Source organism: Malus sylvestris, chromosome 8, assembly GCF_916048215.2.
Source record: "Malus sylvestris chromosome 8, drMalSylv7.2, whole genome shotgun sequence".
NCBI classification, from domain to species: Eukaryota; Viridiplantae; Streptophyta; class Magnoliopsida; order Rosales; family Rosaceae; genus Malus; species Malus sylvestris.
Window position 1 is genome coordinate 30,244,004 of NC_062267.1, and position 14,391 is coordinate 30,258,394.

General features: G+C 37.6%; 2 protein-coding genes across 3 annotated transcripts; one reads left to right on the top strand and one right to left on the bottom strand.

Annotated features, from left to right (window-relative positions):
* Positions 1 to 6,735: 6,735 nt before the first annotated feature.
* LOC126631531 (transcription factor GTE7-like) lies at positions 6,736 to 8,226 on the top strand. Its single transcript, XM_050301647.1, has 3 exons — positions 6,736 to 7,360; positions 7,855 to 7,998; positions 8,156 to 8,226. The coding sequence occupies exons 1-3, from the start codon at positions 6,736 to 6,738 to the stop codon at positions 8,224 to 8,226; spliced, it is 840 nt and encodes a 279-aa protein (XP_050157604.1).
* Positions 7,567 to 12,755, bottom strand: LOC126632281 (septin and tuftelin-interacting protein 1 homolog 1-like). Of its 2 annotated transcripts, none has more exons than XM_050302628.1 (3): positions 9,693 to 12,755; positions 8,193 to 8,345; positions 7,567 to 7,927 (listed from the first exon to the last, which is right to left on the bottom strand). In XM_050302628.1, exon 1 carries the CDS (start codon positions 12,495 to 12,497, stop codon positions 9,867 to 9,869), a length of 2,631 nt encoding a protein of 876 aa, XP_050158585.1. In that variant the 5' UTR covers positions 12,498 to 12,755; the 3' UTR covers positions 7,567 to 7,927; positions 8,193 to 8,345; positions 9,693 to 9,866. The 2 variants fall into 2 exon arrangements, with proteins under 2 accessions (XP_050158585.1, XP_050158584.1); XM_050302627.1 differs by having other exon boundaries at positions 8,193 to 8,348.
* Between the last annotated feature and the right edge of the window lie 1,636 nt (positions 12,756 to 14,391).

Below are 14,391 nucleotides of genomic sequence, written 5' to 3' on the forward strand. Positions count from 1 at the left end.
ATCACAAATTGTTTTTACTTCCTAGGTTACATTTTGACAATATGATTTATAGAGAGTCCTCTATGTAAGTAATTTTTTTTCTTAAAAAAAATAGAGAGCCTACAAAGAAAATGAGCAAAAAAAAGTGCGGGAGAAATTATTTTGTTCTTTATTTTATGTTATAAGACCATCTCCAACTCTTGGGTTAAAACCTAAATTTTTTAACCTAAAAACAATTTTTCTGCTCCAACCCTTCTATGTTAAATTTTTAATCCAAGATTATTAAAGAATGAATTTAAGATAATTTTTTTTCTTAAAGTAACTTTAAAAAAAATAAAAAATGATGTAGACTATCCTAATTTAATTTTATGAACATTTTAACCTAAAAATATTTAGATTTTCATAAATATTGAAAAACACTAAACCGACACTATGAAAAAATTTATTTTAATTTTTTTAACCGTTGAATTTAAATTTGAAATAAGTCTATGTGGGGATGCACATCCCTGTAGTAATAGCCAACATCAGCATTACATCAATGCAGTTAAAGTAAGAGGTGGAAGTATGATTGTCCTCGCAGTATTTCAGATATTAAAGATTGTACAAGCTTTGCTAGGGGAAGGGATCGGTGAAGTTTGGTAGTATCATAATGGCACTTAATATATCAAAGTTTGGTACTTCTCTTCTAATCCCAGTCGTCTAGGACCACAGCTTGGAGCCAATCACAATCCAAACGCGGTGACGAGAACCCCACCAGGAAGACCAGACCTGACTGTTGAAATATATGTGTGCACAATCCATGCACATATGCCCAACAAAACTGCAGAATTATTGGAAAACAAAAGGACTTGTCAGTTACAAAATCACTACCATATATATTTGTACGCACAATTTCCCCGTCATATATATATATGTATACACACACTGACACAAGCATGAAGTAGAGTAAAAAGAGGAAGCATTCTGTAGTACAGTAGTAGTTATCTCCTCTCTTTGAGATATATCATTGTACGTACGCAGGGGCGTAGCTCTACAAAATTATAATAATAATAACTTTATGATATATCTGCCGACTAATAACTAGTGCACCTCTGCAAATGGACTGCATTGATTTTGTGCGGTGACCAGTGGAGTGGGGGTTGCGATTAGATACCCTGTCCCTGTTGTTGCCATTTTATACATACATACACTGATACACAACCCGATAGAACAGAAAGATGTGAGGACAAAAAACAAAAGACCGGGAAGGTGACTTGACAGGTTATGATCGCGATCAAGAAAACATGGGAGGGTCCACAGGCACCGTTTGATTTATCCATCTATCCATCCAACCATCCATTCATCCATTCATTTATTGGGTATATTTATAGACTTAATTAATTAAACAGTAAAGTGCTTCTTTGACCATATGACCAGAGCCAGACCCTGATCTCGTGTTGACTTTCTGACAAACCATTTAAAGTTGTTGTTTGGGCTAAAAAACGTGCAAGCAACCTAACTAAGCAGGCCGAGGATCGATATCAATTTTCTTGCTTTTTCGGAACCATAGTCCGTATTAAGAAATTACCGGAGGGAGCGATCGATGGCCTCTTTCGGTTGTTTGTTTTGTCCTTTTACATATTTTTTCTTAATAATATATGCAGGTAGGATTCCCGTGAGTTTTATTTACGGCTTTATGTTTTTATATATATTTTATGGATTAGGGTTTCTCTACTAGAATGAAATATGACATCTTCCCATTTTCTATTTGAGTTTAGGCTTGCTTATCCGTTTTTCTTCTATTTTTTTATTTTTAAAATCAGATCTTTATAAAAACACTTTTTGTAACTCTGAAGTAAGAAAGTACTGACAAAATGCAGTTTTTTGTAATATATCATGCGATGAACATATTTTGTACAAGCGTAGATTACTATTGGGTACCCCTTAAACCAAGAAAGAAAAGACAAAGTCTTGTCACATTGAGAAGCTATGAGTTTCTTGGTTAAGGAACGTTATCCCCATGAGGGACACCATCAGGTGAGGCGTGGAAAACACGCTAACCTAGTAAAGGTGTAACCTTTGTTGGACGTAATTTACAGAGAGACGTCCCCTCATATTTAATGATCAACCAACACGATGATTAAATGTTGACGAAACCCTATAAATAATTTTGTTAACTAGGTCTGCTTCACTACTCGTGGCCTCTCCTCTTATACCAGCAAGAGTTGGTTACCACTATTGGTCTTAGCAGATACATAATATTCTTCCTTCATTTGTGTCAACAGAAGAATAATTTATAGTTTGTAATCAATTTTTTAACACTTAACACTGCTATACCGCTGCATTGCTTGGCTTCCTTCATTTTTGCCAATTATACTCCATCGGTATCATGTCTTTTCTCATGATGCAAAGTGTGATTAATTTGTACTAGCAATGTCAACTTGATAGAAAATGTCATATTTAAATCCAAATATCTGGAGCTGATGATGAACTGACTTACCCTCTAGGCGGTTTGTTTAGCTAGGTTTGTGTTGATTATATGTATACAAAGCAATTAATTACTTTTGTAGGAACGTAACTACTGCTTTTTGTGGAAGATCGAGTAAAAAAGATGATTGTGTTGATATGTATATATCATGCCATCACCACCAGAACACACTCAATAATGAAATGTTTTCTTATTACAATCAAAATAAAATTTTAATTTGAACAGAAGTATTGACATGCAATATAAAAAAGAAAGAAATAGTTAAGAACCATCGTGGTTGAGTTGAGAAATCTTTCAACTAATTAGTTTACTGGTTAGTGCCCTTAAAAGTTTATGTAACTTTGATCGTTTTTAAATGTACGTATATATACGTAGTCTCACTACTACAAAAGAGGCTATCATTGGCGGTGTAAAAACCGACAATAAAACTCAATTACTGTCGGATTTTTGGTAAAAATCCGACATAAAGTCGTGCAATGTCGGATAGGTGAAGCGACACCATTGCTACTGTCACCAAAAGGGTATTGACGTCGGTTGGTCCCTTTAATCTGCCACCAAGAAGCAAAGTAATATAAAATAAAAAAGAACAACAGCGTCGCTTAAAAGCAACATCCACCATTACGTCAATTAGAAGCGACGTTAAGTTCTGACATGATGACGGTTTTAAGCGACGTCAAGCAACAATTAAAGAATTAAAATATCAAACCTACTGTCTGTCCTAATCGATATCACGTAACAGTTAAACAAATAAAATACTCAAACTACTGTCGATTTTAACCGACATTACATAACATATGGGTACATAAAATAATTATTATGATGTCAGTCATAAGCGACACCAAATATAATAATAATAATAAAATTCCGTTTTTAATTAATAATAATTAAAAAAAATTATATAAAAATAAATCCCACCATATGTCAATTAAAAAACAAACAATTTTAAGTAAACTTCATATTAAAAATAAAATTTCTACCAACTATATATTAAATTTAAAATTAACTACAATTCCTAAAAATGTACAACCCATACAAATTCTTCCCGAACTCTTGCAAAAGATTTTGAACCGGTTGTGTGGTTCATAGTTTTCAACTGCCGATTATGCTTTTTTTTTTTGACAATCTCCTAAAAAATAAAAGAATTTATTAGACAAATTTCAAGGTATAATAAAATAAATCATGAAATGTTTACCTTTGTTTTTTCTTTATTCCAATATGCCACCATCGGAATATTTCTGTAATCTCTAACCTCTACATGCAGTGAGTAGAGAAAGAGGATGGTGCTGATTAATGCAATGCCGTTTCATCCTTAGATATTTTTGGTAAGCATCGATCCTGATGATGCTGATGATTCATAAATGATTGAATCATCAGCGGTAGTATAGAAAAACTTCACAATTGCAAATTGAATACAAAGCATACCTGGTTTGACAGCCAAACAGAAGCATTCATGTATTCTCCTAGCAGCGGTGGTGGTAGTTTCACCTCTTAAATTAATGGGCCTAACATGCGATGTGAGGGACTAGCAGTGTGTTTTTACTTTTCTATATAATGTTCATTAATTATTGGTGGTCGAAACAATAATATTTGACAACCATTTAAAAGGTGAAGCAAATAGTTTTTTTCTTATATAATAATCTGTACAAGAAAGTGGAGATATATGCTAAAGTTATACGTGAGAGTCTAACATAAGATTTCTTACTTATAAGTGGAGGAGGATCATTTTAGGGCTTATGACATAGTTAGTTACACACGCGGAGTATATGTCCTGATCAACCAAAAAAAGTGAAATTGGTCAGACTGCAGTTTTTGTTGTTGATAGGATTTTTACCACTTGCAAAAGTAGGGATAAAAACACTTAAAAATACTTGCAAGAGTACAAGATAGTTGTAGTATAAACGGCTCAAGCAATGTCGTTTTCCACTGGGATTGAATGAATAATTTGTGTTTAAAACCAACTCTTAATTAATTATTTAAAACAAAGTTTGGAAAATATTAATTTTGAGATTTAAAATAATAAAAACGAATTTAAATTCAATTCAATTAAATAAATCAACTAGAAACCAATTTAAAGAAACATTAGGGTTCCGCCATCACCTTAACAATTTACTTATGAATTATCCATGCATATTTGAAGGTCAGGTTTTCCTAATATATGTCCTACTTGGAACCTCCAACATGTCAAATATGAACATGAAAAACTCATTAAGTTTTATGAAAACCCTTTGAAAAACCATGCAACCCTTAAAACGTGGTGTTTATCCTAAGTGAAATTACAATTATTAACCATAAGAAGCTAGCGTCAATTTTAGGGAACCTTCCGACCAAAATTGCATCAAATTACCTTTCTAAAATCATAATGGTCGCGAATCACTAAGACACTTAGATAGTTTAAAATGGTGATTAATAATTCAAAACATGCATACATAATATCATAAGTAAATTAAAAAGAAACTACATATTCTTGCTAAGGCTCAAGGCTTTGCCCTAGCAAAAGAAACTAGTTACAAACAATCATAAAACAAACTATTATTAAGAACATGGAAAGAAAACACCTTGAAAATAAACTTCGATCGTCAATCCAAAACAATGCATGCGTTATCCTCATCTCCTTCTTTAAAACCCTAATGGCTAAATATCTTTATTTATACTACTACAAAATAAAACCCTAAAAGATCTTCTAAAAACTAGGAAACACAATAGAATAAGATAACTAGGAAATACATTCCTATACTAACTTTGGGAAATCTGCCTAGCCACAAAGAATCCCACGTTTCTGGATCTTCATGGCTCCAAAACAGGCCCAAAATAGCTGGAATTAAAGCTTGAGATGTCCCGAACATAATTTGCAGAAGGCCTCTAACACAAAGGACATCATCTTGGACTCCAAAAAGCTCAAATAAGTCCAAAACGTTACTTTAACAGCACTGTGCGCTGCTCATTTATTTCATCGCCATAATTAAACCGCTTGATATAAAGGTCTAAAACTTTGACACGAACACGTTGAAAGACTAACGAATATCCTCCAATTGGAATCACTCCAAAATTCATCCGTTTGAATACTTTATGCTCAAGAGGAAATTGAATGTCCTATATTGGAAATGATGCAATCTCAAGCATCAAGCATGGTGTAAAAAATGGAAAAATGATGCATTTTTGGGAATTTTGGATTGCTCGAAAAATTTTGAGGCAAAGATGATCTTTAGCCAGATCTAGATTTGATTCTGTTTATGAGATATATTTTTGGGCTTTTTTTATTTCCAGGCAATATTACTAGCACATCTTATTACCCAATCGGGGGATGCAAGTTTTACCCATTCGGGAAAAGAACAGAATATTAGAGAGAAAAGGAGGTGTTGGGCCTTAAATGAAGTTTTCTCTGACCCAAAAGAACAAGGGAGGTGTTCGTATTTTTTTATTTTATTTTATATACTTTTGGTCAATAAGGGGAGGTGTTCATTGGGTTCCGGAGTTGGAACTATACCAATCATATCTTAATTCCCATAAATGAAAAGAAAACAAACTTCATCCTTCGTCTCTCCCGGAAAACCCCACAAAGATTCTATTCATCTATCTTCGGAGCAAGAGAAGAATGCAACTTCCAAAACTAGTCATTAAATAAGGGACAATCAATAGGGAACTTTTATGAAAAAAGCTTGGATCAAGTTTATTTTAACAAAAAATCATGCTATAATTTTATTTAATTAAAAAAACTTAAATTTTAATAAAAAAGTTAAAATAACTTAAATTTTAATGAAAAAGACATAATTTTAATAAAAATGACAAAAAATTTGACTCGCGAACTCACAATACACTGTTTATGAAACTCACTACATTGTCTATGAAAACTTACGACATGGTTTATGAAATTTACGACAGTGTTTATGAAAACTTAGAAACTCTAAAGGGTCCTCTCTTTCTGCACATAAATCCTTATCCCCACATTCTTCTCCCTTTTTGAACCAGACTGCTCAACACTGACTTTGCTTGGCAAACTTGTAGCTCCACCATTGGCATTACGTCCCACAACTGTCTCCCTTCACCATTGTCTGTTTGCAGAGACCCATAAACTCCCGAGTTCAGCGAATTCGCGTTACCATCTAAACTACTATCGTTTTGGTTAATTGAATTACCAGAAACTTCAAAATGATTATTACTTCCATCTAATCCAACCTTTCCCCATCTTCCCATCTCCTCCACACTATGACTAGCTTCTTCATTCCTCCCGTCTCCACCCTTTGATGTCATCAAAATTCACATCCACTCCACTACTTCCCACATCAAAACTAATGAAAAGGGCTTCAAATCTTTACATTTTAATCAAAACTTGTCCTCACAGTGTACAAGCCGTTTTCCAGTCCGAAAAGGGTTCTGATGAGGAGTTGCAGGCGAGTTCCAGGAACCATGTTGAGCCCGATAGGGTTTCAAGGAGGGAGACGCCTATTCGGATCGAGAAGAAACCTGAGCCAGTTCGGCCTCCGCCAGTCAGATCATCTCTTGTTCCAGCTCCTGTGAGCTCATCAAATCCGTTGTCAAATCCAGCATTGGCACAATCTTCTCCTTTGAGGACGAATTCACAGTTGAATAGGTCTGGAGTGAAGCCATTGAAGCAGCTGAAGCCAAAGGCGAAGGACCCAAACAAGAGGGATATGAGTATGGAGGAGAAGCAAAAGTTAGGAATTGGGTTGCAGAGTTTGCCTCAGGAGAAGATGGAGCAGGTTGTGCAGATTATAGGGAAAAGGAATGGGCATTTGAAGCAGGATGGGGATGAGATTGAGCTTGACATTGAGGCTGTCGATACAGAGATCCTTTGGGAGCTTGATCAGCTTGTGACGAATTGGAAGAAGATAGTTAGCAAGATAAAGTGGCAAGCATTGATGGGCAACACCAACAGCAACAGCAATAGCAAGTTGGGTTTGTTAGGTTTTTTTTTTTTTTTTTTTTGTCCTTTTTATTAAATAAACTTTATGGATGGTTTTTTTTATTAAAATGTAAAGATTTAAAACGTTTTTCATTAGTTTTCCTTAATCAATAACCATCTTCCAACTTGTACAAAATTTCCAAGTTTTTTTCCGAGAATGCGTAGAGAGCACAACCAATAACGAATGCTTGAGACGATATTTTTCAGACAAACTGGAGATCTTGAAGATCATGCATATGGTTGCTTTTCGGCCAAATGCGTTGAACTGAGACCGCAACAACAATAGCAAAGGATTTTCCCATCCAATGAGTCAAATTGTTTAAGACAAGTAAGCCAAACATTCCTCGACCCTCGTAATCCAACAAAGCACATTGGATAAACGCTTGATAGCATTATTTCCCAAAGTCTAAAATCAATTCACAGAGCCTTTCTCAAATTTTTGCCAATGCCACTAGATTTGTGTGGTTTCAATCAAACTTAATGGCAGTCTTGGAAGAGCATTCAAGTGACGTCTCTACAAGTTTACATCCCAATTCAAAGCTATTGCACATAGTGTACGGCTGTCAAAAAGAGAAAGATGATGAAGGAATCAACAAGAGGAATTTTACCGACAAACATAAACATGCAAAAGGTCAGTAGATGTTAAGATTTCCATAAACTAGGGCAAATCATAACACATAACTGCAGCTTAGGGTCACAAATGATAGTTTCCTAGAGTGGGGAGTCGAGATATCATGGCAACAAATACTTCTAGTCTACTACCACTTTCACCTCTGTATATGTCTCAGGAATAAAGAAAGAGGTAATAACATCCCAGGAAGATACCTGGAGGTTTGGAAAGCCTGTCGATCCATCCTGATTAACTTACGCAATTTCTGACTAGAGAGAGGACTTAGATCGGAGAGGAGCAGCTCTTTTCTTTTTAACAGAAAGCAGTGATGAATGGGACAGAGCTGCTACAATAGCTTCAAGCTGGAGCTGCTTTATGTATTGGAGCAGAGGTGGCAGTTCAGACAGCAGCAGGAGCAGGACCAGCAATTACAGAAGAAAAAAAAAACCATTACGTTCCAATCTTCCAACGTAGTCAAGCTTTGATTCTTTCACAAAAGTCATCGCAGAACTTTTCTAAACATATTTTACAGCAAATCTTGTTGAATCTAATATATATATAAACCATTAGAAAGAAACAAACATTTTTAATACATAAACTAGGATTACATGTGTGTGTCTGCATGTATGTATCAGGAGGACCATTGCTATCACATACATACAGAAAACATATCAATACTACAAACACAAATCACCATATGACTCCTTATTGTTGTTCTTTTCATCCCTTGTTCTTAACTCCTTATTGTTCTTTTCATCCCTTGTTCTTAAAGCCGGTATCTGATAATATATCACTCTGTTCAAACTGGTTAAACTCTTTAATAATCAGATGTACTGTAATTAGATTCTTTTCGAACTATAATCCGGTAACTGCAAGCCAATTAAGAATATTTATACAATTTAGGAACATCTGAGGTGTGTGCAGCAAGTATAGAGGCGTAGTATATGCCAACAGATTACATGCTAAGGTTTAACTTTAAATTAAAGTACCCATACTACTCTGCAGCTGCTAAAAGCTCAAAAAAGTTAAACTAGAGGTGTCTCATAGAAAGTGTATTATAAAAATAAAAGAAGAAAGTACAAACCTCATTGTACAAACCCTAAACCACAACACCAAACAGCAGCACCACAAAAAGACTACTCAACATAACAATTAACAGAAAACTAGAACTTAACAATTAACAGAAAACTAGAGTACCGATCAGCTAATACAAGCTTAGATTGAGAGTCCGAGACAGACTGACTACAGAAGCTGAAAATCCCACGATACCCCCACAAATATTTACTCACTTGGCTCTTTATCTTACTTTAAGCCTTTAAATTTCATTTTTCATAATACAATTTTGACATAAAAACAAAACATATTTAACTTGTATGAGTAAGACTAGTAGTATCTGCTAAAACTTTGCTCCTGGTCATTCCTAGTGATGAGGTAGTATAAACATCACTAATGAATTTATGCACCATACTTTCAACCTTTTGCTACATTTCAAAACTGCATAAGCTCTTCTATTATGAAGACATCCAAAAAAATCACAGCACACTCAAAACATTGATAATCATGCATGCATGTTAGGTTGGATTATAAGCACAAAAACAGGGCAATATTCAAAATCATTGGTACTATAATAGCAAGATGTACTTATACAACCTAGTAACTGGAGTGAATCCAACTGCAAAACTAAGATGACGAATGAAAAAGTTATTTTGCAATACCATTCCCTACAGCAGATATTCTGGCTTCCGAAGACAAGCTGAAAAAAGTATGACAAGTTAATTTTTAGTTCTCGATCCAAGGTTAGGCAAGCTGCATTACAACCTAATGCATCAGCTCCATTCTCAGCCTAGAGCCACCACAAACCTTCAACTCTTCAAAGGCCTTTACAAAACTCAGCGTCTCCTTTTAAGTGAATTTTTGTGCATGTCCAGCAACCTTTCAAGGGATACAAGGGACCAAGTTTCCTCTGTTTGGGCATATACCTTTTGATTTAGAGAGTCAACTAGTATGCTTACATTACCAAAGCCATACATCTGATGACCATTATGCATCCTCCCAGGCTTAGGCCTAAATAGCAGGCCATGCTGCTGCGCATGGGCCTCAATAACATCTTTCAAATTCATCTCATGACCAATGCCATCCATTTGAGCAGTACCACCCAAGTTTGCCTGTGCTGCTGCTGCTGCTTTCTGATGTGCCTCAAATTGCCTTTGCTCAAGCACCCTAAAGTAGCTAATATTCTCCTTCAAACCAGGTTGGACCACCTCCATACCCTCAACAGCCCGATTCATCATGTCAAGACCACAATTAAGCTGATACCGGATACTTTCATTAGCATGAAGCTCCTCTGGAATGAGTTCCTTCCAACCTTTATACCAATTTAAAACCTCTTCAAAGTTCGGGTTTGAACATAACCAGTGATACAAAACCTGTAGCCACTTGGTGAAGAAAAATTTCTCCATCATATCTACCATTAGATGAATTGGAATAGCAGAAGCCCAACTCATCACCCAATTATATTGATCAAGCGTCTGATCTGCAGGGTTCACTTGGAATTCTTGTAAGACAAGCTGCAACTTGGGTACTATAAATCTATACATAAGCTGTTCCCAACTCGCAGCATCAAACACCTTCTTCCACGGTGAGAGTATAGTATAGGCAGATCCATCACTTGGGTGCCAAGCACCCAGAACATTACTCAACTTGAATCGTATTGTGTGATACAAGTCTTCCAACTTGTGTCCCAAGAATGGTAGCCACGGATGCACCCACACATGGATGGGAACAGTGTCCCGGTGAGGTTCCCACAAGTCAACTGCGTCCTTCAATTTAGGAAAGATTACCATATCCAATATGGAATGAAGGACAGAAGGAGGCAGCAATTTCTCCCAGGACTCCAGAAAGCGAAGCATGGGTTCAGGGTCCTTGGGCTGCCATGTATTCACGCCAGCAATCCTAATGGCAGGTACTACAACCTCGGAAAGCAATTGGGTGTAAGGGGACATTGAGTTATCCCAAATATCCAAGTACTGCTCTCTTTCCCCCTCTCCATGAAGCAAAGCCTTCCAAGAAGATACTAAATCCAACCCATGCGAGGGGTTCCTAAGAGGATTCCAGCCCTGAAACATCCTAATAAACAGAGGCAGAGCAAAGGAGCAGGCAATGCAAGACAGGTTACATAACTTATAGTCATCAGCGTATCTCTTCTGCAGGTCACCAAAGCCCTTTGTCAGGGAGTCCAGCGTCAATGTTCCCATGCTATTCTCTTCTCCCAGTCGATCCAAGACGGTCCTAATATCCTCCAAGCTATCCAGGTGTTGCTTCTGCCTGGCCACCTCCGTCTCCAACCTCTCTTTCTCCTGGTTCAAGCTGATGGCCGTGTCCCGCTCAATCCTCAGGTCCCTGTCAATCTTCTGGATATCAAGCTCAGCTAAGTCCAGAATCAACCTGACGTTGTGCTGTAGCTCGGGCATGGGAACATCCTCTTCCCTGGCTTTCTCTTCGGCATTCAAATTCTCCAGATTGGTCAAGACTCGAACCTGAGGTCCTCGCATATCAACCACCTTGTGCACAAGGACATCGGTGCCCTCTTCCTGCTTCTGGGCTAACAACTCCTTGGCAGAGACATACTGGTCCTTGTCAGTCTTGTTGGCAGCGGCCCTCTTCTTCCAGGAAGGCTTCTTTTTGGCGGAGGTCGCATCCGGCAAAGGCTTGCTCGGCTTTTCAGCTTCCAATTCTTGCAAGCTAGGCCGCTTGACTTCCGTCTCCTTGTAATCATTGAAACCCATGCCCATATTCTTTGGCCTCAACTTGGCTTCAATAGGAGCGAGAATGCCTTGCTCGTTCTTCCCAAGTCCGCCTCCTTTGTAGCCCATGTTCTTAAGCATCTTCATTCCAATGCCCTTGGTGTGTTTCTCGAAGGCCCCCAAACCCCCATCCCCGCCGCCCTTTGCTCCTAATCCTGCAAATTGGCCTTCTTCAGAACCTCCTCGACCCTGAGACTGACTACTAGTCTGCTTGAGCAATTTCAGCCTTTCCCTCTCCTTGTGTCTCCTCTCCGCTCCCTCCTTTATCTTCTTCCCAAACGCTGTCGGCAAAAAACTCTGCTCGTCGTCGTCATCCTCCTCGCCCCCCAACGGATCCAAATTCGGAATTTTAAAACCTAAACCGGAACCGGTAGCGGCACCAAAGCCGAGGCCAATGGTGGCGCCGAGGCCAGGCCGGTTATCATCGTTTTGCTGCCTTGAATTGTCGTCGACCTCCTGGTTGGGCATGACGATTCCGGTGGAGATGAAACTGACGCGCTTGGTGAGGTCGACCTTTCGGTCTTTCCTGCGTTTTCTGGGGCTGTCGTTGTCATCGTCGTCGTCGGAATCGGCAGTGAATATGCCGTAGAGGACGTCGTCTTTGGTTTGGACGCGCTTGTCCTTGCGCTTGCGGTAATAGAACTCCCCGCCGATCCACTGGCCGTCCTCGTAATCCTTCTCCATTCCAAACCTCTCCATCTCCTGATAATCGTCCATCACCCTCCCTGCCCTAAAATTGTACCTCTAATTTCGATCACTAAAACCCTAACACTGGTGATTGGGGAATCAAATCATAATAAATTTTGACCAAAAAATAAAAATAAATCCGAATAAATTGGAATAAAAGTGTAAATTCAAAGCAAATTATGGATGCAGTGATTTAGGGTGGAATCATAGAAGTCTCGGTGGCCGTCTCGGCCGTTCTTAAGACATCCCAAGAGACATTAGGCTATGTTTGCCGATTACACCAACTAGTCGCCGTTTTTCCTTTTGTTTATGTATTTATTTATAAAATCTATTTTTAAGAACATTTCTTGAAAACAATTTTTTTTTTTAAGATTAAAAAGTTTGATTGGTTTGGGATTTAAAATTTTTAAATCTTACGACTTAAATTAGACAAATATCTAAAAAGAGAGGGTCGCATGAGAGAGAGAAAGATGAGAGAGGAGTAAATAAAATAAGAGATGATTGAATGAAAGAGAAAGAAGAGAGAGTCAGATAAGATAGGAAGAGAGAGAATCGGACGGGATAAAGAGGAAGAGCAGTGAGATAAATAACTGAGAGAATGAAAAAAACAGATTTGAAGACAGACGAAAAATGTATAAAAAAATAAAAAATAAAAGAGGAGAGAAAGAAGAAAAGAAAGAGATAGATTTGGACTGAGAGGGAATTAGGGATAAAAAAGAAAGGAATGAGTTTAAAATTAAAAACTTTAAATACTCATTTTTTATGTTTTTTAGAGATTAGACTATATTAGTTAGTCTTGAGTTTAGTTTTTAAAAATAATCTTACTAAACAATTTTTTAAGGTCTAAAACTTGAAAATTGTTTTTTAGTTTAACAAGTTGGATTCAAATAAAGTATCAAACATGTCCTAAAATTTTCAGAATGGAAAATTTTACTTGAGCCCTGTTACACCCACCCCCACATTTGAATTATATTTCTATTTCCTCCCTGAAACATGTTTAAATCTATCAATTTAATTCCTTATCTCATTTAATCCTAGCCGTTGATCTAGATTCCTCATTTATCCTAAACTGCCAAGTGGCAGCTCTCTAACTCTTTTCTCTTTTCTCTTTTCTCTCTTCCCGAACCCTCCATCTCAGACGTCTCTATCCCCTAACATCTGCAACTCACCCTCACTCTCTCTAACTTACCGAGAACATCTCCCTTACCACCCTTAAATTCAACCAACTTAGAACTCTAATTTTAAGAAATCTTTCTTCACCATGACTTGGGAAACCCATCGGTGGTCTTGCATGTTGGGTTTGGAGTTAGGATGATACTGCATGGAGAACACCATGGTTCCAGCGAGCTGGGGATGGAACTTGATGTTCCAGTCCTTATTTCAACCTATCAACCATTCCATTCAATCTCTGGTAACGTTTTCATGCCCTGCATGTTAAAGTTCAGGTCGAATTTGAGGGTTGTAATCTCTATACTATTTATGCTCTCTGTACTAGCTCTGGCAAAGAAATTCGGTGAAGTTTAACAAAATCTGAGATGGGTTCAACTTGAGTTCGCCCATTTGGTGTGCTGGTGAGCTATCTAAAACTTATGATGTGATTTTTAGGTTAAGTTTCAAAGTCAAATTGAGGCTCTAACCTCTGCTGGTGCTCTGTGCGTTTTTTCCAAAAAAACCCGTGACCTTCGAGGGTTTTTCTGAGCACTCGCGACCGTTCACGACGAAGCTAGGGTATGAAAATACTCTACTTCCTTCTATCTTCATTTTAGTACATGGTTTGGGTGTTGGATTACGTGTTCGCCGTCTACCAGAGTTGCTGTAGCAGCTCCGGTGTTTTTCCCCGACACCCCACAGGCCATCAGGCCATTTGAGAACACCCACGGGCTTTAGCCTGTATTTGGACCAGCCCAGTTTTCTTTCTTGGTTA